At 58.9% G+C, this 24,496-nt stretch overlaps 7 protein-coding genes across 7 annotated transcripts; all 7 read left to right on the top strand.

Moving 5' to 3' along the window:
• Positions 1 to 951: 951 nt before the first annotated feature.
• On the top strand, positions 952 to 1,521 carry LPMP_060390 (hypothetical protein; the record flags this gene model as incomplete). The annotated part of the gene is made up of 1 exon (XM_010705618.1): positions 952 to 1,521. The coding sequence occupies one exon, from the start codon at positions 952 to 954 to the stop codon at positions 1,519 to 1,521; it is 570 nt and encodes a 189-aa protein (XP_010703920.1).
• A 752-nt stretch (positions 1,522 to 2,273) lies between these two features.
• Positions 2,274 to 3,065, top strand: LPMP_060400 (60S ribosomal protein L19, putative; the record flags this gene model as incomplete). The annotated part of the gene is made up of 1 exon (XM_010705619.1): positions 2,274 to 3,065. One exon carries the CDS (start codon positions 2,274 to 2,276, stop codon positions 3,063 to 3,065), a length of 792 nt encoding a protein of 263 aa, XP_010703921.1.
• A 2,087-nt stretch (positions 3,066 to 5,152) lies between these two features.
• On the top strand, positions 5,153 to 6,853 carry LPMP_060410 (hypothetical protein; the record flags this gene model as incomplete). Its single annotated transcript, XM_010705620.1, has 1 exon — positions 5,153 to 6,853. One exon carries the CDS (start codon positions 5,153 to 5,155, stop codon positions 6,851 to 6,853), a length of 1,701 nt encoding a protein of 566 aa, XP_010703922.1.
• Positions 6,854 to 8,615: 1,762 nt separating this feature from the next.
• Positions 8,616 to 10,670, top strand: LPMP_060420 (hypothetical protein; the record flags this gene model as incomplete). Its single annotated transcript, XM_010705621.1, has 1 exon — positions 8,616 to 10,670. One exon carries the CDS (start codon positions 8,616 to 8,618, stop codon positions 10,668 to 10,670), a length of 2,055 nt encoding a protein of 684 aa, XP_010703923.1.
• A 1,308-nt stretch (positions 10,671 to 11,978) lies between these two features.
• LPMP_060430 (hypothetical protein) lies at positions 11,979 to 14,858 on the top strand (the record flags this gene model as incomplete). The annotated part of the gene is made up of 1 exon (XM_010705622.1): positions 11,979 to 14,858. One exon carries the CDS (start codon positions 11,979 to 11,981, stop codon positions 14,856 to 14,858), a length of 2,880 nt encoding a protein of 959 aa, XP_010703924.1.
• A 1,797-nt stretch (positions 14,859 to 16,655) lies between these two features.
• LPMP_060440 (hypothetical protein) lies at positions 16,656 to 18,176 on the top strand (the record flags this gene model as incomplete). The annotated part of the gene is made up of 1 exon (XM_010705623.1): positions 16,656 to 18,176. The coding sequence occupies one exon, from the start codon at positions 16,656 to 16,658 to the stop codon at positions 18,174 to 18,176; it is 1,521 nt and encodes a 506-aa protein (XP_010703925.1).
• A 2,296-nt stretch (positions 18,177 to 20,472) lies between these two features.
• On the top strand, positions 20,473 to 24,246 carry LPMP_060450 (ATP-NAD kinase-like protein; the record flags this gene model as incomplete). Its single annotated transcript, XM_010705624.1, has 1 exon — positions 20,473 to 24,246. The coding sequence occupies one exon, from the start codon at positions 20,473 to 20,475 to the stop codon at positions 24,244 to 24,246; it is 3,774 nt and encodes a 1,257-aa protein (XP_010703926.1).
• Between the last annotated feature and the right edge of the window lie 250 nt (positions 24,247 to 24,496).

Genomic DNA, 24,496 nt, shown 5'->3' on the forward strand with positions numbered 1-24,496 from the left:
CCCTCTCCCTCCCTCTGTTTGTCTGCCTGTCTGTGTTTTTCTTTTTCTATTTTGTTTATGCTTTTCATTTTCTTGCCTAGCAGAACGGCGTACGAAAAAGTGGACCAACACAACGTCTGGCGACACACATGTCAGCCGGATTCGAGAGCGCAGATCTGCACACACACGGACGCGATCTCTTTGGGACTTGGGTCTCAGAAGGGGGGCTCTCGTTCCCCCCTGCGCTTCTTCGCTTCCTTCCTTTTCTTCCCCACCCTCTCTCCTATGAAGGTGGCGGATGTAGGATGAGAATCCCGTGTAACGAGGGAAGGAGGAGTAGTGGTAGGCAGCAAGTTCCGTGAAGCTGCTTGGAGGTGACGGCAGTGTTTCTGGTGGGGCCTGTAGAGGAGTTGTGGTGGTTCAAACGTATCTCGCGATATGGCTGATGACTCTGTGAGAGGTCTTGCAGCATATCTGTGTGTGTATGTGCGTGTTTCACTACTCCCTTGAAGCCGCCCACTCAGCCTTTACTCGCGCACGGCACGCGCGTGCGCATTCTTGGTGCTGCAGCCGCAGCTGCCTACTCAAGCAGCAAGGAGCATGCTTACAAACAGCTGCATGAGATGGTCCGCCGTTCCACTTCAGCTGTTCTTTCCTCATCAGTGTCAGTTCTGTGTGCATTCCTTCTTTTTTTTCTCTATCACAACTGCGGTCATAGGAAGCAGCAGGTGACAAGAAGTGTGCTGCAACACAGTTGCACCTCACCCCCTCACCCTACACACTCCTCGAGAAACACCACCACCGATTTATATTTTGTTGTCACTGTGCCGAGATCATCCTTGTCCTCGACCAACGATCTACCCCGCCCTCCCTTCTCTACACCTCTCCCCCTATCAACCTGGTTGAGGTCTATTTCGGATCCGCCGTCTTTCTGGTCACCCACGTACACACGGATATTCATAGCCAAGAAGGATGTCGCACATGACAGCTGATCTCGAGTACTTCAAGTGCGACATGTGCGGCGTGTACCTCCATCGAGATATTTTCTGTGATCATCGACGGGATTGTCACGGTCTGGGTAGCACGCAACTGAAGCGCGGTGAGTGTCAGCGACTTGCCGAAGCGCTTGGGCGGGAGACCCGCAAGCTGCTGTTGAACAAGGATGGCGGTGACATGCGTGCGACCTCTTCCAGTCGAGGTAGAGCACACCCCCAGACTAACGTTGCTTGCACGACCACGCTGGCCGCCGGGGCATGCAAAGGCGTGGAGGCGCGTGCTGAGTCGACCATGGATGCTGAAGGAGCGGCTGTGACGTCCTCAGGACAAGCGCTGCTCTCATCTTCTGTCTCTGTGTCGAGCGTCAGTGCCGGCGGTGTGGTGCCCATCAGTGCGACGTTGTCGACGGAAGCGATGGAGAAGCGGCAGGAGGCGCGAACGCGGCGCACCGTGTCAGACCGCTATCAAGCTGGCTTAGATGCGAAGCTCAGCTTGTTACTCACAGAGGACAAGAAGGCGGCATTGCTAGGCTTCTTGAATTCCTAAAAGACAATCGTCTGTACTTGCCTCTCAGCGCCCGAGGAGGGTTGTATGTTGTGTCACTGGTGTAGATTACGTGATGCGTTGATCGTACGTGTCTGTACATGTGTGGTTGTATCTCGGTGCAGGCAACGCGTGGACGTTCTCTGTCTGCCTTCATTCTTCCACCTGCTCTTCTATTACCCTCCGCTCACAGTCATGCCCTTCTCCTCCTTTCTCCCCCCTCTGCTCTTCCTACCTGAGCATCAGGGTACAGCGGGGAGAGACAGAAGACTATTGGAGGCGCATGGGTGCAGGTGCTCACGAGAGAACACACAAACATCATGAATAAAGAGAAACTGAAGATGAGTATGCCCCCCCACTCACCCAAAGAGCGTACTTACCAGCCACGTGACCCTCTGAACCTTCGGATGATCACACATTCCCTTTTCTCCCGCTTGTGCAGCGCGTCTCCTTTGTGCATGACATCCAGTGCCAGGATCCACAATGATGATACCAGCCGTAATATGCCCCATCGCCATCATTTCTGTCGTGTTCACTCTCCGTCGTCTCTTTCTGCATTTACCGCTTTTCCTGTGGTCGTTGTCGCAACACATCACTGCCGCAACACGTGGGTACGTGTGTATCTCCATTTGTGGTTCATCTCCTTCTTTACTGTGGACCTCTCGCCTCTACTCCAACCCACACACATACTTAACAACAAACGGATTTCACCTTCACTAGGAGAGCATTCGCGAACCCCAACCCCTCACAAGGCAATGGTGTCTCTGAAGCTGCAGGCTCGCCTCGCGTCGAGCATCCTCGGCTGCGGCCGCGCCCGCGTGTGGCTGGACCCCAACGAGGCGATGGAGATCCAGAACGCAAACTCGCGCAAGAGCGTGCGCAAGCTGATCAAGGATGGCTTCATCATTCGTAAGCCGGTGAAGGTGCACTCGCGCGCGCGGTGGCGTAAGATGAAGGAGGCGAAGGACATGGGGCGCCACAGCGGCGTTGGCCGGCGCGAGGGTAGCCGCGAGGCCCGCATGCCGAGCAAGGAGCTGTGGATGCGCCGCCTGCGCATTCTGCGTCGCCTGCTGCGCAAGTACCGCGCGGACAAGAAGATCGATCGCCACGTGTACCGCGACCTGTACGTGCGCGCGAAGGGTAACGTGTTCCGCAACAAGCGCAACCTTATGGAGCACATCCACAAGATCAAGAACGAGAAGAAGAAGGAGCGGCAGCTGGCGGAGCAGCTTGCGGCGAAGCACCAGCGCGACGAGCAGCACCGCAACAAGGCTCGCAAGCAGGAGCTGAAGAAGCGCGAGAAGGAGCGCGAGCGCGCGAGGCGCGACGACGCTGCTGCTGCTGCGCAGAAGAAGAAGGCGGACGTTGCGAAGAAGTCTGCTGCCCCTGCTACGAAGGCTGCTGCTGTCTCCCCCGCGAAGGCTGCTGCTGTCTCCGTCTCGAGGGCTGCTGCTGCTGTGGCGCCCGCTGCGAAGGTTGCTGTGCCGGCGAAGGCTGCGGCGCCCGCTGCGAAGGCTGCTGTGCCGGCGAAGAAGTCGAAGAAGTAAGGAGCTGGGCCTGGCGTGTGAGCGTGTCTGCGTGCTCATTCTCGCTCTCCTCTTCTGTGCGCACGTATGTGTCTCTGTCACACTCGTTTGTGGCGAGTGCACGCGCGCGTTCAAGGGGGCGAGCGGGGCGTGTGCGTGTGCGCGATGGTGATGCGGTCGCCAATTCCCCTCCACACTTTCTTCTCTCTTCCCCCTCTTTTCCGAGGATGCGCCGCATGCTGGTTCTCCGTCCTTTCTCTGTTCTTGTATGCCTTTCGTGCAACCCCCTTTCCCGGCCCTCGCTGCCGGCACCACCGTCACGCACACGCACACGCACACACAGGCACATATAGTACGAAGGAGGCGTCTGCGTGTGTGCGTGTGTGTGTGTGTGGGGTTGAGGGGGCGGTGCAGGACTGTGGACGCGCGAATCGGTTTTTCTCGCTCTTTTTATTTTTGTTTGTCGTTTTCGCAATGGCCGGCTGTCATTTTCCCACGACTAAAGAGCACAAGAAAAGTTCACCAATCGCAGCAAATCAGTGAAGCAGTGGAGTGATGGGCAACCACCACGTGAGTCGACGAGGAGTGAGACATAGACGGCTCTGACAGCAGAGCGAGAGGGAGAAAAAAATTCTGGTCGTTTTCTCTTCCCTTGTTTCTGGCCTTTTTCTTCTCTCGTGCTGGCTCCTGGAAACATGAGCAGCGGGTGGAGGCAGGCACTCCTTGCGCCGCTGCTGCTGCTGCTCATGTCTTCTCATCTCTCACGACACCGGCGCTGCGAGAGGAAGAGGTGCGCCTGCGTCCCTCTATTTCGTGCCTCGATGCTCCTCTGCTCCTTTGCATCACCTGGAGCGCACAGCTGGCTCCACCTCTATCCGTGTCTAAGCAGCGCACTTGTCCTTTTCCCTGTTTCTCTCTCTTGCACACACACCCGTACACATACACACTTCTCATTGCTGATGCACTCCGTCATGCACACGTGGTCACCTACGCTGCAGTTTTGCCGCGGCCAGCGTGTACCCCACCTACACAGACACGCGCCTCAGCTATCATCATAGAGGGCTGCTTGCTTGCCTGCCTACTGGCCTAGCTGCTGCTGAACACACCAAGCGTGCGTAAAACAAACAAAAAAGAAACACAGCAGTGCTTTGCTCCTTCCTATAACTCCACCTCTCTCCTACCTCTTGTCCGCGTGCGTGTGTGTGGGCATCTCTCCTTTGTAATTTGTCTCAACTCTTTCTCTGCTCAGTGCCTATATCTCACGCGTCTGCCTGTCTGTGTCGGTGTGAACCCAATGCACCTCTTAACCATATTTACTGCGTCTTTCTACGTTTTGAGCTCGTTATTGCTATTGTTTGCTCCTTTCTATTCATCCTGTCATCGTTTTCTGTGCCTGTGTGCGTGTCTTTGTGTGTGTGTGTGTGTGTGTGTGTGTGTGTTGTTGCCGTTGCTGTTGCTGTTCGTGCCACTTGCAGAGTTAGACGCGTAAACCTACATCCCCACCTACATATTGTCATCCCCATCACCGCATCTTTTACTTGTGCATACCTACGAAGAGGTCGTTGTCGTCTAGCTCAGTCTGCGTGTGTGTCCTGCTTCTCTTCCCTCTAGTGGTGTGTGTGTGTGTGTGCGTGTGAATGCCATTTTCTCTGCTCCTTTCTCTGTTTTTTTTTTTTGTTTCACATTTCCTCTTGTTGAGGTCTGGAGGAAGAGAGGGTGCTAAACTGCTGCGATCGATCGCAGACGTATAGGAGGGATACCCGCGACGTACTTCTTGCGGTTGTTGTCGTGGTATTGGGTACTACTTGTGCTTTGATTCCCTCTCTGCTTCCCGTTTATCTTCTCATCCTTTTTTTTTCTCCCTTGTTTTACTGCGCGTTGATAGCAAGGCGTGCGTGTGTGTGTGTGTGTGTGGCGGGGGGGGGGGTTGGCGCACGTCCTCTTACCGGCGTCTTGATTCAGTCCTCCAACCTCCACCCCTTATCTCTCTTCTGAAGGACCTTCTTATCCTCTTCTTTCTCCCTCTATACATCAACACGGCTTTCCGTCTTCCTCTCCTTTTCTCCTTACCGTGCACTTGACTTACTCAGTGCTGCAGAGCACGGAAAATGATCCCTACGCTTAACATGAACAAAATTCGTTCCCACACCACCGTTGCTGTTCCTGCAGCTGGTGGAAGTGGTGGGACAGAATTGAACAGCAGCGGCTCTGGCAGCAGTGGTCCACGGTTAATGACAGGGCGGCAGATCTCTCCTCGCCCTCCGTACCTGGGCTCTCCACTAGAGACGTCGAGCCTGCCGTCGGCGCACTTCCAGCGCCGCGCGGCGGATGTGGCTACCGTGCTAGATATGAACCCACTACAGTGCCACAGCGTCGGTGACCTGCAGCGCAAGCTGATCGAGACGGCGGAGTGGGTGGTGAAGCTGCGGCACTGGTACGTACATCAGCTGCAGGAGCGAGATGCATGGTACGAGTGCCGCCTGAGAGGCTTGGAGGACGCTTTTCATGCAGCTTTAACTCCCGCCACTGCAGCCAGAACGGCATACGCCACGGCTCGTGCTGATGCAGCCCAAACTGTCACAGGGTGCATCTCCGCGGAGCACGCAGCTCCCTCCACCGTTGCCACCCGTGTCGCCGCCGGTGGGGCGTCCGTGAGCAGCGCGGTAGCGGCAACTGTTTCGGTATTTGCGGAGAAAGAAGTCGATAGTGGCACAGTGCTGCAGAACCGTCGTCGCGCCCACAAGAACTCGCCTGCAGCAAGAGCAGCAGCTGGCCCCAGAAATGACAAAAACCCCGGCATGATTAATTTCAACCAGTCATCGGCAGTGGATACGGACCTTGCTGTAGCGGGTGCCGCTAACAATGCAGACGGAGGCAGCAGGACCCCACTACGAGTGGGTCCGCCGAAGCGCTCGGAAGTCGTGCCCATTGTGCATGGCCGCCGCACGGCCTCTGTTGGCGCCCCTTCTCGACAACTGCTGGCCCTAGAGGACCGCGAGTCTCCGCGCATTAGCGCGGTAGGTATCGCAGTCGATCGGGACGAGTCTCGTCCGACCCTCGCGGAGCGCTCCCTTGCAGCCACGGTGCCGATCATCCTTGACAACGGCGACGACACATCCAGGGATCCACACAACCCATCACCTCTTCTGCACCTACGCGGAAGAGGTGCTGGAGGCATCTCTCTCACACCCTTCGCCACGAATACACAGGTCATCGGCACCCCTATGACTGGGACCGTTGGACTGCGCAGGGATGTACAGTTTGCCACGACACCTCTGAGTGGTCGGCCATCGTCAGCGAACGCAAGGCTATCGACTGCTAGTGCTGCGGCGGAGTCCTCAGGGCGCCTCTCCGCGAGGGCGGGAGGTATCGGAGGTCGACGGGATGACGCCGCGCGGAGTGAGCGCAATCGATACTACCTCTCCTTATCACGGTCAATCTCTGGCAGCACCAAGATTGGGTTGTCCCACTTTGCCCAATACTTGAACGCCAGCACTTCACGCGATTCCGCTGTGACAGGGGCGGGCACTGGAAGCAGTGCCACTGACGGGGTCGCCTCTTCACCCCACGAGAAGGCTCCTCGCATCAGCCCCTACCTCTATATCATCCGCAGCGGCGACAGCCACAGTCGAAACCTGAAGCGGCGCAGCGCCAGCACTGGAGGAAGTCGCCGCGCGTGTCCGGTGTACATAACTAGGAAGGCGAAGGCGAGCTCTGCAGGTCTCGGCGTCTCTGGCCAACACTGCAAAGAAACCGGCAGCAGCGATGTCAGTGAGCAGAGCTCGCTGAGGCGTTTCGTCCGCGAGTAGAAGTGGGAGTAAGCCGACATCGTGCAAAGCACGGACGCCTACAAATACCTCTAGACACGTCGCGGCATAGGCATCCCTCCACGCAGATGTGCGTACAGTGCATACGTGCCTCCACACCCGCACATGGGCGCATTCGGGGTATTTTACGACTGGCGCTGATTGTGTGCGTGTGTGTGTGTGTGTGGGATGGCTGTGATACGTGTGTCGACGTGCGCTTGGTGGCACGGACGGCCATCATCTCTACTGCATTTTTGCGTTCTCTCTCTCTTCATCTCTCCTTTTTGTTTGTACTCTCGCTCGTTCTCCGCCTGCGTGTTGCACAAGGCAGCATTAGAATTGTCTTCATCGTATTGGCTAGCAGCATGAACAGCCGCCACAGCAGCAGCAGCACTGGCGTGTCACACGCATGTACGGTCGCGACGACTGGTTTGCCATGCAGAGCTGGCAGAGAGAGGGATCGCAGTGAGCTCAGCATACTTGGACTGGGCCCACGTGTATGCGTGCCTGTGTGGTTAGCCGCGCTGGTGGTGGTGGTGCGAGTTGGGCTACGAGGCTGCTTCCCTCCTTCTGCCTCTCACATCATCTTCGCATCTTATTGCATTTCACTTGTACTACGTGCGCGTGTAATTCTCACGTGTGTGCCGGCGCACGTGGACGACAGTGGCGCGAGGGATACGGAGAAAAAGAAGGGAAGAAGGGCAGGAGAGCCCCCACATGCATGTCCTCGGAGTTTTTGCCCATCGCCATCATCTCTTTCTCGTTTCATCCCTTGCCTGTGTTTCTCTCGCTACTCCTCCGCCTTCGCCTTTTCCTACGAACGGTGCTTGTTTCTTCACAGCCGCAAAGCCGTGTAGTAAAGCTGCTGCCTCTCTATTCCCCTCTGTGCCGCCCACGCACTCACACGGCTGCGACACACACACACACACACACACACACGCAGTAATGCACCGTATAAGACCATCTTTTTCTCTCTTGAACTCGTCTCTCCTCTTGCCAATCTCATCCCAACTGCGTCACACGCGTACCTTGCGTGTATGTGTGTGCCTCTCTCTGCGCGGTATTGAGTGAGGTCTAGCAGCGTCGTAGGAAAGGGGGCGCGGGTGTTGCCCTTGTCCTAACTCGTCCAGGACTGCGCCGAACCAGAGGAAGCAAAAAAGCCTCCTTCCGATCGTTGTTGTAGCCAAAGCGAAAGTGACTAGGCAGACGCCCCGCTCTTCCCACTTCTCGACGAGCTTCTCCACACAGTGCAGAGGAACCGAGGCCCCCCACATCCACACTCACACGCGCACACACGCACTTAGCCACACACAGCGAGCGACGAGGAGATCATCTCTCTACAGAAGCCGACAGGGAACGTCTTCACTTCGTTCTCCCTCTTCCCCCCTTTTTTTGCTCTTGTGGGCTCCTTTCATTAGACTGCTAGACATACAGAGGCTCCCCGGCGTAGAGGCGCAACCCGGGCATCTTTCTCTCTCTCTCTCTCTCTTTCCTCTTTTACCTGTGTGCCTGTCTGTCTGTCTGTGTCACCCGATTCCTCTGCATCGCCTCGATCCGCCACCGCCTTAAACTCAAGGTGTGCAGCAACACACGCACACAGACAGACACACCACCATCAGACGAGTTCACTTGGCAGCTTAGTGCGCGGGCCTGTGTGTTTCTGTCTGTCGGATACGCGCAGAATATCGACCTCTTATAGCTTAAGGCACGCTGTACACAGCGTCGGGTGCTGACCAAACGGGAGACAGCGTCAGCGGCTGTCAATATGGACGCCTTCAGCCGCAGTAAGTCGTACAGCCAGGCGACCTCAACCTCCACCCCGCCCCCACCGCGTGCCGGGGCCGCCGCGCCACAGCAGCAGCACGTCTTCAAAAACATCCTGAAGAGCGTAGAGAGCCATGTGCGGGTCATGTCAGCGGTGGAACGGACGGCGACGTCGTCGAGCTACACATCGCTGCGTATTCGCCAGCCGGAGAGCGACGGCGCAGGTGGTAGCAGCACCGTCTCTTCATCGCAGGGCCCGCAGAGCAGCCAGTCCACCGCTGAGTGGTCGCAGCCTTTCAACATCACCCGTGTTCACCGCGGCGGCACGACAACACGCTTCTACGAGGAGGTGGTTGCGCCGTGTGTGTCAAACTGCACGTCCGGACAGAGCTACGTCTTTCTAGTGAGCGGGCCACCTGAGAGCGGTCGAAGCCAGACCCTCTACGGCAGCCCTCACCACAGCGAGCTGGGCATCGTGGAGCTGGCGGCAGCCGACTTACTGGAGCGAATGTCGTCCCGGGGCAAGGTCATCATGCGCAACCGTCGTGATCGCCCAGATGCCATGGGGAAGGAAAACGAAGCAGTCAACGGCACACAGTCGTCGACCTCCGCCAACAACGGGCGGGAGGATGTGTCGGAGCTGACCGTGACGGGTGGCATCACCGTCACCTACGCCGCCTTCACCACTCGCGGAGGCAAGATGGTTGAGGCGGAGGCCAGTGAGCCTGTACCGCTCGTCGAGTTCCCGCCACCTCTGGGACTGGTGCCGCTCCCCCGCATGCGACTGCTCGAGGACGCCAGCAAAGCGGTCCTGCTCCCCGAGCGCAAGCACGTGGATACGTCATGTGTGATCCAGTTCCATGTATACGCGCCAGTAGACTCAACAGGGCGGCGGTCCATGGCGACACTGACCTTCGTCGATGTCGCCGCGATCCGCGAGCCACTGTGCAAGGAAGTGTCGCATCTCATCGACACTGTAGAGCGGGTGGCCGGTGTCTCCACCAGCGGCGGTGACCCCAACTTCAAGGAGACGAAGCTGACGACCTTGCTAGAGCCTGTGCTAGTGGGGTACATCACTCTCGTTTCCATTACCACTGTCAGCGGCCGCGCCGACCTCTACGAGTCCACGTGCACAGCATTGCGCTTCGCCAGCAACCTCAGTCGCATTCACCAAGTTCTCATGCTCATCCACATGAATGCTCCGCGATGGATCTTCGACACGGCAGTGAGCCTGGAGCAGCTGCGGGTGCGCCGTGATCAACTCATGGCGGAACACTACGCCCGTGGAGTGTACGATTATTACGAGCGCACCTCACGCTGGCTGCAAGCCAACATGAGCGATGCTGGCGGCAGCGTCGAGCGCCTGCTGCAGGAGACGGCCCATCTTCGCAAGGAAATCGCGCGCTCTGTGGAGGACATAGCGAAGGAGCTCCAGGCAGCCATTGAAAAGGAGGACGCGGGCTGCCGGGCTGAGGTGGAGGCGGCGCGGACGGCTTACGAGGCCACGTCGCGACTGTTCGACGAGGTGCGGCGGCTGGACGAGATCATCACCGCCCAGCAACAGAAGATATCTCAGACGGACATGCAGAGCAGCCAGCGGATTAGCGAGATGAGGCTAGAGATATCCACCCTAGAGGCCAAGGCCGGAAACCGCCAACAGCAGATGCAGCAGCTGGAGAAGGAGATGAGGCTCTATTTGCTGAAGAGCGGCGAGGTGGCAGCAACGCTGAGCAAGGAAGCGGAGAACACGCAATATGTGCAGAGTAGCTACGCCATGTCTCACGAGCTGCTGCAAATTGGACGCAAGCGGAAGCGTCTTGAGACTGATTTGGAGCTGGCGTCGCGCGTGGCACAGCGCACGACGGACACGATGCGGGTGGATCGTGAGCGGCGCTCGCGCATTTCGCGGCTGAGCGCGATGCAGCAGCGCGTTCATTCCCTGCGCGACACAGTGCGCTACTCCACAAGTAATCCGACGACGGCGCCATCGCAGCCCCCACAGCAGCCGTTGGAACGCACGTTGCCTGGGGTGAGTCGCCCCGGCCAGGCTCAGTAGGTGTGTGTGTGTGTGTGTGTGTGTGTGTGTGTGTGGGTGCTTTCCTCCTCTCTCCGTCTCGTCCTCCCTCCCTCCTTCCCCACTTGTACAACTCTTTCTGCCCTTTCTCTTCTTGCACTTTAGATCTTTGTGTCTGATGCGGGTGTCGATGTTCTGCCTCCGTTGTCCACGGTCGGCGCACACAGACCCACCCATCCACCTACCCACGCATGTAATGGCAGCATGCGTGGGTGGGTGTGTGGGTGTGATGCGGCGGATGCGTACGAGTGTGTCTCTGGCTGTGTGCCTGTGGGACACCATGCCGTGCACCTTACCTGTATGTCTTCTCTCCCCTTTGACGCCCTCGCCGTCCCTCGTGCGGGCTACTCTGTTTCTTTTTTCCTCTGTTTGGTGTTGATGTGACAGCGTCAATCTCCCTCGGTCTCTACGCTGCCTTTACACGTCATTGAAAACAAGCAGACAAAGGAAAGAGCCGCCGAGCGTCAGAAATGCTCTGTCGAGGTGCGGGTGTCTGATGTAGAACTCGTGGTGGTGTGTGTGTGTGTGGTGTCGCCCATTATGTGCTCTCGCTCTCGCTGTAGTCTCCCCCTTTCTCCAAAGCGTTGTTTAGTGGATGTCGCACGGATCGTAATCGTGTGCGTCGATGCGCACTCGTGCTTCGGCAGGACTCACTGCCGTCTCCAGAGCTGCTGCTGCCTCTGTGAGGGAGGGCTCTCCGGGGAGAGAGGGAGTGGGGGTTCCTCCAGTGTTGAGTATTTATGAAAAATGTAGGTTTCTCGTGCTCTCTTCCTGCATTTTCTCTTACCATCGCCCCATCCTCTCTATCTGCCTGTGCGTGTGTCACTCCCCTCGCTTTCTGTTTGTCTCGACACTGGTGGCCACCCCCCCCTCACACTCACTCATACGCGTGCGTTCCTCTTTTCTCTTTCTGCTATCGCGCAGCTTAACAGACGAACTTGGAAAAACAGCGCTTTGGCGTATTGTGTTTGTGTGCGTCGAGTCACATTTTTTCTCTCTCTCTCCCCCCCTGTGTGCGTGCATGTGGCTGTACGTATCCGACACTGCGCATCGACTTACCACTACGGCGCCACACTCGCTCCCTTTGCGTTTCAGCGCCAGCGCACGCGCACCCATTAAGTACACGTGCACGACTCGCGCTCGGGTAGTTGCGGACACAGTCGCCATCGGCTAATCTTGCCGGGTCTCCTTAGCTGAATCTTGGGCTATCCTCTAAAAACCTCTCATTTCATCTCACCCGAAGGCTTCCGAGAGCACTTGCACTTGTAAATACGATACGCAGCCTTAGTGATGCTGCACGAGGCCCATCCCACGTACGACGCTGCACCGCTCGCTGGTTTCGACACGGCGGACGCTGTGGCGGGAGTTATGCTCACCTCCATCGGCAGCGCTTACTCTCCCTGCCAGAGCATTTCACCAGTCCGCCAACAGCAGCAGCACCAGCAGCGCATGCTGCATCGGTGCCTCAGCAGCAGCGGCTCCTACATCGCGGCGGTGCGCTGCAGCAGCACACTACCTGTACCGCAGGGAAGTGTTGGCTCTAATCCGCTCTCGCCAAAGCCAGCCGCCGGTGCGGAAGGGAGCGCTACTCGGCCTCAGCTGCCCTTTGCGCAAGTTGCAGCAGCTGCTGCGGCGGGCTGGGGCGATCATGAATACTCTCTCCATCAATCGCATCAACAGGAGAAGTTTCCGCTGACGCCTGCCGCCGAGGACTTCGTGCACGAGATACTGGCAATGAACACGTTGGCGATGGAGCAATGCTACGCTGCGGTTGCCGCCGGCGGTGGCGCTGCTGCTGTTGTCGGCGCTGCCATCGCCAATTCTGCCCCCAGCACTGCCACTGCCGCTGCCTCTGAGGAGCCTATGAGGATCCTGGGCGAAGCCTACATGCGAGTCGACGAGACTTTTGCACAGGATATTCCGGCACTGTTACTTGATGAGCTGAAGACCACGACGCTCAACAACATGGGAGTTGTGGAGTGCAACCGCGGCCAGCCGCGGCAAGCCCTCAGCCACTTCGAGGCTGCTCGGCAGTTGGAGGAGAACAACGGTATGGCCTCGCCTTCCATTGCGCTCAACATGTGCGCAGCGTACAACGCGCTGCGGATGTTTGACAAGGCGACGGCTGCTGCGCTGGAGGCGATCGACATGCTGCGATCGTTGGAGCTGCAGCGACGGCGCAATCGCCGACTGACTGCTGCCGCGGCTGCCTCTCTCGACGGCCGCGGTGGCGGCGCGATGGACAGTGCCAAGGATGGAGACACGTCAACGATGGACCTGTTGCTCGAGGCCGCTGCAGCGCCGAAGATTGCGGACTCGCAGAACGACGCACTGTGGGGTGCGGCATGGAACAACTTGGCGGTTGCGCAGATCAATACCGCTCGCGGCTCCAAGGACACGAGTGAGTACACGAATGCGCTGTCCCTCTTCCAAAACGCAATGCGAGCGACTCAGGAGCTGCTCGGGATGCAGCATCCCATGTCGAAGGCAGTCGTCGTAACATTCCGCTCGGTGCGGCGAGCCTTTCGCAAGTATGGCGCTTTCAAGCAGCATCGCTCGCTGCTGCGTGCGCCCTTGCCGCCGGTGGACCCTCGGGAGCAAGAGTGGGAGGAGGCACAGGGGGAGGTGATGCCGGGGCACACCCGCCACGGCACCCTTCTACAGCAGAGGCAACAGCTGACCATTACGTTTCGCGGCGAGGTGACAGGCGGACAGAAGAAGGTGGAGCGGCTCGACAGCACCCCGTACCCCGGTGCCGTCGCCCACCCATACCAGAGACAGCAGCGCATGGAAGGCACGAGCAGCGGTCGCGGCACCACCGCCGCCGCCGCGACTGGTAGCCGCCGCTGCCGCTCCAGCAAAGGGAGGCAGCCCAAGACGCAGACCGGCACGTCGCAGCTCCTACGCAACATGCCTCTCAGTAGCACTCTCTCTCTCGCTAGCGCCGTGTACGGCAATCCGCACCCTCTTCTCTACTCACCACCGCCGTCGGGCCAGTGCAGGGAGTCGGCCCCACTCTTCTTCCCGGACAGCACACGTATGGCGTTTAACCAGTACGATGGCCCTGTCGCCACCGACTCGAGTCACCAAAGCCACGACCAGGGTCAACACGGTCACCCCATTAGCAAACGCGGCCCTGCAACATACAAGGATATGAGGATGAGGAGCAAGTCCGGGACAACAGGGAACCACCTCTCCCAGACGGCCCCGAGCTCCTCGCGCAGTTACGTGCAGGGCAGCGCGGCAAGTGCAGCCGCAGCGTCCTCTCCACCGCAGCCAACTCGTCCACCAGTGGCCAAGGTGCTGCCACCTATTGGTGTCAGTGCTTCTACTGGTGCTGCAGCCGTTACTACTGCCGCCTTTGCGGAGTGGGGTAAAGGGCATGGAACTGCACCTGGGGTCGTTCCTTTCAAGCATGCCACCAGCCTCGTGAGCGACACGTTCAACAGCGCGACCATCACCCCCGTTTTCATGCACCATCCACCTCAGCGGTCGTCGCAAATGGCCTCATCGGCGCCGTATAGGTCGACGCGGACTTCGCCTCTGGCGGGTGTCCACAGCGGCCCTGCCGCCACGGCACATTTGCATCAGTCGAAAATGTTGCTTTTGGCCACGCCGTCGAGCACCGTGGGCCCGACGACGACGACCACCACCACCTACTACCCGCTCGAAGTACCATCAGGGACAGTAGCGAGCTCTGCGGGGCACCGTGAGCTGATGACCACATCGGTGACCCCGCCGCCCACTATAGCTGACACCGGTGACCCAAGCGCAGGCACTCACGAGCTATTCCGAGGGATGTGGGTCACCGCCGATCCGCACTACGTACACCGCGGGCCGCGCGTGTTTGGCCGACCGGCGTACTACACCATCGCCACGACGCTGGACGTGACTGAGGATGGTGTGAGCGGTGACGGTAGTGCCACCGGCGCTGGGACGGGCGCTACGGCTTTGACGACATGGACGGACTCGACACCATGTCCAGTGCTGCCTACGCTGACGTACAGCAGCAGCGGCAGCGAAGAGGACAACAGTATCGTGGGTGAGGGTGGCGATGAGTACGACGCGCCGGATGTGCAGCATCGCACCTCCGTCTCCACCGATGCGAAGTCGTCGTCTGTGTCGTCGCTGACGAACAAGCTGGCGGAGACATCACGGATGACGGAGTAGCAGAGTGTGTGTTCGCGCATCCCATGCAGTGAGATGAGATGAACGTCTCTCTCTCTCTCTGCCTGCCTACTACTGTCTTCCGCCGCCATTGTTGTTACTGGTGATGTGCAATGTTGAATGCCGCTGCGTCGTGTGCCATGGCGGTTGTCCTGTGTGCGCGTGTATGCACTCTGGATGTGTTGTCTTTTTCGTTTTCTGTGCTCTACACATCATCGTTAGCAACATCCGCATCAGCACCATCCTCGAGCATGTGTCCGTCTCTCTCTCTGTGTCTATGTATACCAGGCGTCGTTGGTAGTATCTGTGCTTGTGTGTGTCGGATGTACAGTAGTCATGTATCAGGCGTGTTTCTTCTTCTCATGGATCAAGCGGAAGGGAGGGGGCGGCTGTGTCTGCCCCCCCTCCCCCTCCTTTTACTGTCCACCCTTCTCTCTACTAATCTCCTCATGCTCCTCTGTTTTGCTTGAACCTCTTCGCGCTCACCTCACGTATCAGGACCGCTAGACCGCCCCTCCCTCCCTCCCTCCACCAGCAACGATGCACACACACTCAAGTCCTCTCTTTCTCTCTCTCCTTCTCGCTGTGTGCCTGCATATATATACATATATATATATGTGTGTGTGTGTGTGCGTGTGTGTGTCTGGCGTATCCCCTATGGGGAAGGGTGGCCTCATGTACATCTTTTACTTTGCGTGCGCTGACTGAGAGGGACTGACTGACAGTCCCTCTCCCTCTGACTGCCTGCCTGCCTCTCACGCCGCCCTAGACTATCCACACTGACGTACACCCACACGCGATGTTTTGCTCTCTTTCTCTTTCTCCCTCGCTGTGTGTATGTGTCTACCGGTGTCGCAGTTGGCCTACTCATCAACCGCAAAGGTGTGTGCACAAATGAGGATGACAACGTTAGTGGCTGACGGTGCTGGCCTTTGTGGTGGGAGGGGGTGGATGACTGTGGACTGCGGCGTAGTGACACCTTCCCCCCTTCCTTCCGCAATACATCCTGCCTCCTGCTCTTCGCCAACCGAGTCTTGACGTTTCCATGGAGTCCTCTCTCTTTCTCTTGATGTGTGCGTGTACGAACGCGTACAACGGTGAAGGTCTCATGTGCCGGTTTGACTGTGCAGCAAGAGAGCACATCTGCATGTGTTTCTCTCAGCCTTTCTTTCTTTTCCACCTTAACGTATACGCGCGTGCATGAGTGTGTGTGTGTGTGTGTGTGTGCGCGTGTGACTGTCACAGACGCCCCCCTGTGTCTCTTCTCCCCCCCCCCACCCATTCCCCACACTGACCTCCCCCCTTCTCATTCTCTCTCTCTCTTTTTGCCAACTCGCAGGGCCACACACCTGCAACTGCCTCCAGTTACCTGAACGCGTCATGCAGAGGACTTATGTTGACTACACCTGCCGCACACACCTTCTTTAATACAGTTCGTGCCCGTACGGCGCGTTGCATGCGCATGAGAGGGACTGCGTGTGTGTGTGTGTGTATGTGGCCGCTTCCCCCTCCCTCACCGCTCTTCATCTGTACAGCTTGTGCATCCTGCGAGCAATCCAAGCCCCACCACCGCAGTAGGCGCACCCTGTGCCTTTACGGGGGACCCCTATTTCACCCACTAAGCGTAAGCGAGGGAGAGAGGCAGACGGAGGGCGCACTCGGCAGGATCTGTTTGTATGTGCGTGTGTGTTAGTCTGTCGTTGGGTATCTTGTGCTTTCTTTCTCGCAAAGGCTCTCCTGTTTCCACGCACTTGTAGCACCGCACACACACACACACACACACGCCAGAACCGAAGCAACATGCATCACCGGCTACCTAACCAGGGAGAAAAAAAGATGTGGCTGACCACTAAGCAGCCGCTTTCCTCCATCTCCGCGCATCATCACTACTCGAGTACATCATCCTCGCCCTCCGGCGCCTTGAGCGAGTCGAGTGATGGCGACACCAGCAGCGGTAGTGATAGCTACTCTTACTACTCTGAAGGATTCGGCTCCTACCGCTCCGCGTCCTCCGTGTTGACTTCCTCTTGGGTCGCGACGACCACCATTGCAGGCACGACAACCAGCACCTTCTCAGCCGTCTACTCGTCGTCCACGAATGCGTTCTCGGATGCGCTGACACCAACGTCGGTGGACTCGTACCCCTTGGTACCGACCAGCTGCGCAGTGACCCGCTCCGCTGTCTCCAGGCGCGACGCCGTTGGTGACAACGCTGCCATAGGTGCCAGTGGCCTTGCCGTCTTTAATCACCATAACAAGCAAGTGGCGGCGGCGCTGGCACGGCAGACAGACTCCGCTACCATGGCGATCACCACCTTCAACGGTGTCATAGTGAGAAACACCGGCGCGCTCGTGCGCACGCGGCGGTCTCGGAGCGGCTCGCCCTCGCCGCTCTCCGGCACCGTTGCTGCTGCTACTGCTGTTGCTCCAGGGAAGTCGTCGATGTCGCTTGTGGCGCTGTCGCCCGTCTCTAACCGTGCCGCGGTGAGTCCTTACTACTTCTCTGAGGACGAGCAGGCGCGCCACCTGTGGACTCCGGTGGACTGCGACGCCATTGCGCACACGCGCAAGAAGAGGAGCGGTCGGGGTAGGTTGGCGCTCAGTGTGCTGGACAGTATTCGCACAGTCTCGATAGCGGTGCCGCCGCGGCCTGAGGAGGTGCAGCGACACGGTGAAGAGGACAGCCTGCCATGTCCGAGCCACCTCATGTTCCGCAGCGCGCCCAGTCCGTCACCGGTGCGCCGGAGCGACACTGCTGTGGCCGAGGAAAAGGACGGCAAGGGGAAGGGGGACAGGGAAGAGAGGGCGGAGGTCCACGCCGCCACTGCCGCACACGCACGCAAGACCTCTTTCATTTCCTGTGGTTTCTTCCACTGTTGCCGTGAAAAGGCGCCGCGCAAGACCGACAGTCGTGCGGTTATGCGGCAGCGGTCGCACTATCATCTGCGTAGCCACCACGTGCCGCTGGTGAACTTCCGCACGACGTGCGAGCACGGCAGTCCGATGGAGGGCGTCCGCAACGTCTTGCCGAGCGTCGAAGAGACTGTTGGTTATCGCAGTCTCGTGGACAACATGATGAGCACTGAGGCGTCTCTGAAGAAGCTTCAGAAAGGGATGCAGCCACGAGACCGAACCACGAGCAGCTTGCACCTCAAGGTGTCATACGCCCTTGACCACCGAGCCGACGGAGGGCCGGACGGAGCCGGGCAGTCTGCCTTCATGCGCAACGGCGACCCGCAGAGCTTCTGGATGGTGCAGCTACACGAGCGTGCAAGCTTGCGCCTCGAGCCAGTTGAGATCGGGGCGTACAGCAGCACATGACGAGGGCGAGAGAGAAACAGCGCAAGGAAGGAGTGGTAAGGGAGAGGGAGGGGGAGGGGGACTGGACTGGGGAGTGTGTGGTCGCGCGCTCTGTGTGTGTATGTATGTATGCGGTGAGGGGTGTTGTACAGGCATGAGCAGAGAAATTGACAGCACTCTCCCGAGTCACCTTCTCGCCAGCGTGGTTTCTGTACCCACGGTCTTGCGCGTGTGTCTCCTCTTCCTACTCGATCTACACTGTTCCTTTTCGTGTACGTCGACCGCTCAGCCGTGCACGCCACCACTTTCCCTGCCCATTCTCTTTGTCCACGTGCGCGTGCTCGCGTGTATGTCTGCATATCAGTTCACCCCACTCAACCCCCCCCCCTTCTCTCCGTATGTTATTACACCTGCACCCATACCACTCCATCTCTCTCGTAGGTTTGTCCAGGTCTTCAATCTCTCTTAGTCCCTCTCTCCCTGATGCTCCTCCATCATTAACATAATCACCCCGCTTCGACTCCCTCGCGCGGTTGTCGCGCGCTCTCTCTCCGTTTCGCTTTCCCACGCTCACTCTTAGCCTTCCCCAGCCTTTCCTCCGCCCGACCCACGCCTCTCTCCTACTCCAGGTGTTGGATGAGTTTCATCGGTTCATAGTCGCCGCTCCATTCACCCTCGAGCGTCTGATTGTGCACCGACTCACTCCCCCGTCTTGCGTTTCCTCGTGCGCGTGTGGAAGGACGTTTTGGTATGCAGCGCGTGGTGCGATAGGCTGGCGCGGTTGTTGTGGTGGCCTGGGGGAGGGTCTATTGGCTGTGCAAACGAGCGAGCAGGAGACGACGACACGAAGGAAACGCGCACGCACGTGTGTGTGTGTGTGTGGGTATAGAGAAGGATAGAGTGGGCGAGTGAGGAGGTGAGCGAAAAGGGCCATCATGACCGTGTATCCCCGCACTTCTCTTCCGCTAGGACAATAAACGAAGACAAGACCACCGCTCGCCAACCAAGCAAGTTTGCGTGTCGGTGGGGGGCAGGAGGGGGGCCAGATTCTGTATTAGGATCCGCTTTGCCTCCCATCGCGGTGTGTTTGCACATCGGCAGTTGCCGCGGCACTTCCACCCATTAAAAAAAAAAGTGAATGGTAGGCGCGGAGACCACGCAGGATGGGGAGGAGGGGGAGAGGTGAGAGACAGCGCTGTCACACTGCCAAACTCGCGCGCGGTCTATACCGGGGGCCTGCTCGAGCCACGTCATCGTTTTCTCCTTGCCACAGCTGCAATTACAACGCGTGCCGGCGCTGGTGATGAGGGCCAGCCGATCAATGCAACTACTCGCGCCTCTGATAATGAAGCCCTCCGCTGCTTTACACCCACCCACCCACACCTATCCACATTCATGCATCTCCATCTCCTCCTCGCTCTCCGCTCCCTCTCGTCCTCTCCTACGCACACACACACACATACGCACGTACAGCTGCGTTGCACATCTTGTGCCCCCCTCCGCTTCTTAGCTTTCCTTTCTCCCTCTTCCCCTCCCTCTTCTTGGTGGCACCACCGCGGTCTGCTGCGGCGTGTGCGTGTGTGTGTGTAGCGCTTCTCTCCGCGTTGGGGCTGAGTACCCCTATTAGGCAATCTTGTCACTTACAAACGGTGCACGTGATTACCTGTGTGTCTGCTTGGCTCTTCTCAGCTCTTTCTTCCCCCTCTTTCGCTCTATATTGTTTGTGTTCTATACAAACATACACACACACGTACACGTCTGGGGGCAGCGGGTGGAGTAGCCCTCTCCCTCCCTCCCTCCCTCTTTTTCCCCGTTGTACGTGCGTGTGCGTATTTTTTAGCCACCTCTGCTTTCACTTCATTCATCATCTCTCTCTCTCTCTCTCCTGCAGACCATTTCTGCCTATCGTCGCAGCCACCATCATTGTCATCATCGCGGCTGTGTTGTCATCGATACTGCTGCTGCTCTTGTTGGCCTCGATTTTGTGTCTGCTTGTGTTTTCGACGAAGAGGGGAGAGGGGAAGGTCTGTCACTGCCTTCCAGAGTAGCGAAGGGTGCGTCCCACGCACTACCGACCCTCCGCATCTCTCCTTGTTTTTCTCCTTCTCCCTCCATCTTCGTGTCTGAGTTGTCTGTTGGCTTCATTTCTCTTGTGTGCTTCCAATATCTCTTCGTTCTCTTCGTGGAGACGTTTGTGGATGCGTTTCTCTCGGCGCACCCCACGAACGCCATTCTCGCCGACGTCAACCTTCCCAACCTCGCCTTTCCCCCTTATTCATCGAGAAGGCACTCATTGGAGCAGAGGCGAGGCGTGACGATGCGCCGAATGTCAGTGGTGCTCTGCGCCAGCGGTGACCCGTATCATGTGCCGTCGCTTGCACGTGTCGCATTGTTCCCGCTGCATCTGGACCCGCCAACGAAGCAACATCGCGAACTGTTCCGGCTGCTGCTCGGTGCGCCAGACCTCGCTGCTGCACCGTCGATGACGTTCTCTGCTGCATCAAAGCCCCATTCACCATCATCGAACATCTCCAGTGCTGCGCAGATGGAGGCGGCCGCGTGGTCGTCCTCCTCCTCTTTCCTCCCTCCGCAGTCGTCTTCTGCTTCTCCTGGGCCTTCATCAGACGCCGGGGTGACTTCCTATGCGAAGGCGATTCATTCCGGCATCGCTGCGCGGGTGCAGAACATATTCGGTCGCACCACCAAGGGGACAGTGGGTATATCATCGTCGTCACCGGTGGCGCAGTCCGGGTCCAGCGACGAGTGGCAACATGGCCTGCCATTCATGGGTGCGTCAACACCAACGCCGTCCTCCAGCAGCTCCAGCTTCAGCGACTTGGACCCCATCTCCTGCGGCACCTCGTCACCGTACTGGTACATGGAGGCGTTCGCGACGAGCCTGCGCGAGGACAGTCAGCTGGCGCCCTTTGACGACATCATCCTTATCCCCAACACCCGTCACCCTGTCAGCCTGCGCCAATCGACGCACCTCGCGGCGTTAGCGGTGCTTGCTACGCGCGGCTTGGCCCGCGTTCACGTCGACTTCACTGCGCTGGAGCACCCGGACGAGTCGATGCCCATCGTGTACGACCTCATCTGCCGCTACCCCAACAGCGTGCTTGTCCACTGGCTGCATGATGCGTACGAGGTACTCAACTGGAGCCACTTCGCCGACTTTAAGTCGACAGTGCCAATGCTGCTTCTGCAGACTCAGAGCTACCCACCTAAGGCACTTGAGCGACAGCGGCCGGCGGGCAGTGTATCGCGGCTCACGTCACGACAGTATCACTCACCCATCGGCCAGTACGTGCGCAGTCCGGAGGAGGCGGACTACTACCGACGTGCAGAGCGCTTCATGAAAGCTGCATCCATGCACCGCCGATGCAACCCAACGCCGATGATGATGGCGACAGCGGACCGTAGCGATCCGGAGAGCAGCATGGAGAGGCTCTGCGAGAGTGCCTCGCTGGTGGATCGCGAGTCAGACTACTTCGATGACGTCCCCAACGTGCCGCCGCGGCGGCGTCAACTTGACAACGACGTGTCGGACAACGGCTCCAAGGAGCGCAAAGAGTCTCTGCCACCGAAACACGCGAAGGTGCGGGCCCGCTCACCGCTGCTGCGCGGCGGCGACACGACGACGCGGACAGCCTCCACAGCCTCCACGTCAGTCACCGTTGCCACCGCAGGAGGCCACACGACAGTCCCGAAAAGGGGACTCTCACGGAGGCGGATCTCGCCTGTGCACGAGGAGCTGGGGGTGAACTACGTGAACTGCGCTAAGGGTCGCTGGTGGAACACGCCTGGCGGCCGTGGCGATGATGAGGTGGAGGTGAGCCGCTCGTACTGGAGCTCCACCAGCAGCAGCTGGCTCGGTGGCGGCACTGCATCATCTGCTACTCTGCCGGACTGGATTGCGGAGGAGGGAGTGACGGCGGCGGACCGCGAGTGGAGGAGGTGCCAGCACAGCGATGGCAGCGACGGCAGCAGCATCGATGCCGCGGTTGCCGCAGCCGAGCTTCACGACGACGGTGACGTCTTTGAGACAGGCGGCCGTTCGGGCGTGAGTGATGGCGGGCTGCAGAAAGTGGACACGGTGGTGTCTGATGACGGCTTTGCGCTCTCGGCGAACGCCCCGACGGATGAGGGAGCCGACGCCGGTGTCCTTCGAGCAGGCACGACAGCGGCCAAGGTGGCTGGTGCGGTGTCTACAACGTATAGAACAGGTACAGTGTCCGCCGTGCCCACCTCGCCGGAGGGCCAGAAGACCGCCAACGAAGACACCCGCGAGCATTTTCTGACGCGCGAGATAGAGGATGTGCATGCCGAGCTGAGCCGCATGTTACGGTCGGCCAGCGCCGCCGCTGGCACCGTCGTTGCTGCGGCAGGCGGCCAATCCTCTCATGGAGCAGCAGGAACATCCAGGTCAAACTCTACGTCGAGCCGGGCATCGAAGACGCATGACAGCGTTGTGGCCCGTTTCATCATCCGCAGCACTGCCCGCCCCTTCGGCGCTGCGGATGCTTGTCACGAAGAACACCAGCCGGCACGTCGTCGCAACCGCACTGTGCGCCAGCTGATCGACGAGCTCTACCCGCCGCGCACTTATGCCTCGGTGGGCGCCTCGAATAGCACGAGCGCCATGCCCGCGACCACAGAAGCCGGCATGGTGGACGAAAGCGACGCATTTGGCGCCGAGCCATCGCTGCTCTCTTCCTCCTCGCACTTGGCGCCAAAGCCCAGGGTGGGGCCGCAGTCCTCTGCGACTGCAGTGCCGTCGAACGACTGCGACGGCAGTAGTCACAACTGCGAGAGTGGCGACAGAAATGGCACCAGTGGCAGCGCGTTCCTGGACATTAGCGCGTGGATGGACGCGCCGATGGTGGAGGTGCACCCCATTACGCGGAGCACCGGTGCGGATGTTCGGCAGGCGCTTTGGGAGCAGGAGATCAACCCCTCTTTCATTCTAACTGACTGCGTGCAGCGGTACGTTGAGGGGCACGGCCTCTACCGTGACCCCCGCAAAGCAACGGCCGCCTCTCTCTACGGTAGCGTCGGCGTCAGCAACGACTATGGAAACGGCACCCGCAGCGGCAGCGGTGGCTGTGGCGGCGCCTCCGGACTGGACGGGAGCGCCGGGGTGGCTGGACAGATGAGTGGCGCCGATGCCGGGTTCCGTGACTCGGCAGCTGTGGGCACCGGTGGAACTGGTAGCGGCTTTGGCGGCGGCATGAGCAGCAGCACCGGCAGCAGCATTGGCATCCGCCGCGTCGTCGCTTCACGCGATACTGCCACACTCTTCTTTCCTGGTCTCATCCCTCGGCTAGAGCTTCACTACGATCGCAACAACCTTCTTGCGCGGGAGCAGTTTGAGAAGCTGCGCATCTTCCAGTGCCAAGACGGCGAGGAGCCAGACCTGATTGTACCTATCGGTGGCGACGGGTACATGATGCACTGCATTCGAAAGAACTGGCGCCGCTTTATCCCCTTCTACGGGGTCAACGCCGGCCACGTTGGATACTTGCTGAACAGCCGCTCCACCTTGGAGGAGCTCTTCTCCTCACCGCTGAAGTTGCACTTCACGACAATGCTCTATTGCCAGGCTGAGAAGGAGGGTGACACTGGCGAGCGGATGTTACTGTCAGAGCTGGCATTCAACGATGCCTGGGTGGAGCGGTCGAGCGGACAGACGGCGCTGATCCGCATTCTCGTCAACGGGCAGGAGCGCATTCGGCGGCTGCGTGGCGATGGCGTGCTTGTCTCTACGGCTGCCGGTAGCACAGCCTACAGTCAGGCTCTAGGCGCGTCCCCTGTGCCGGTTGGTGCCCCACTAATTCAAATTGTTGGCAGCAACGTTGTGTCGCCCGCGCAGTGGCGGCCGGCCCACCTCGATCAGGAGGACCAGGTGGAGTTTGAGGTCATCGACAGTACAAAGCGTCCATGCCGCTGCTACGTCGACTCCGTCGATGTTGGCAACGTGACGCGCTTGCTCGTGCGGTCCAGTCGAGTCGCCGGTGTGACCCTCGCATTTTCGAAGAGCTGCGACCTGCAGCACAAGTTATATCAGATGCAGTTCCCCAAGACGCTGTGAAGCGGGGGGGGGGTGGCAGAGGGGCCGGTGTGTGTGTGTGTGTGTGTGTGTGTGTGCGTGTGGGTGATGACGGAGGAAAGGAGGGAGAGAGCGACACGGCGTAAGGTTTCGGGGGAAGGGATGGATGAGTTGCAGGCGATTCTGCACATGCCTGTCTGTCTCTCTCTGTGTTTCTGACGTGTGCGCGCATGAGTGTGCCACTACGACGGTGGCATCCACAGAAGCAGCCGCACTGTACACGATTCGTGTT

This window comes from Leishmania panamensis, assembly GCF_000755165.1.
Source record: "Leishmania panamensis strain MHOM/PA/94/PSC-1 chromosome 6 sequence".
In the NCBI taxonomy this organism is placed as follows: Eukaryota; Euglenozoa; class Kinetoplastea; order Trypanosomatida; family Trypanosomatidae; genus Leishmania; species Leishmania panamensis.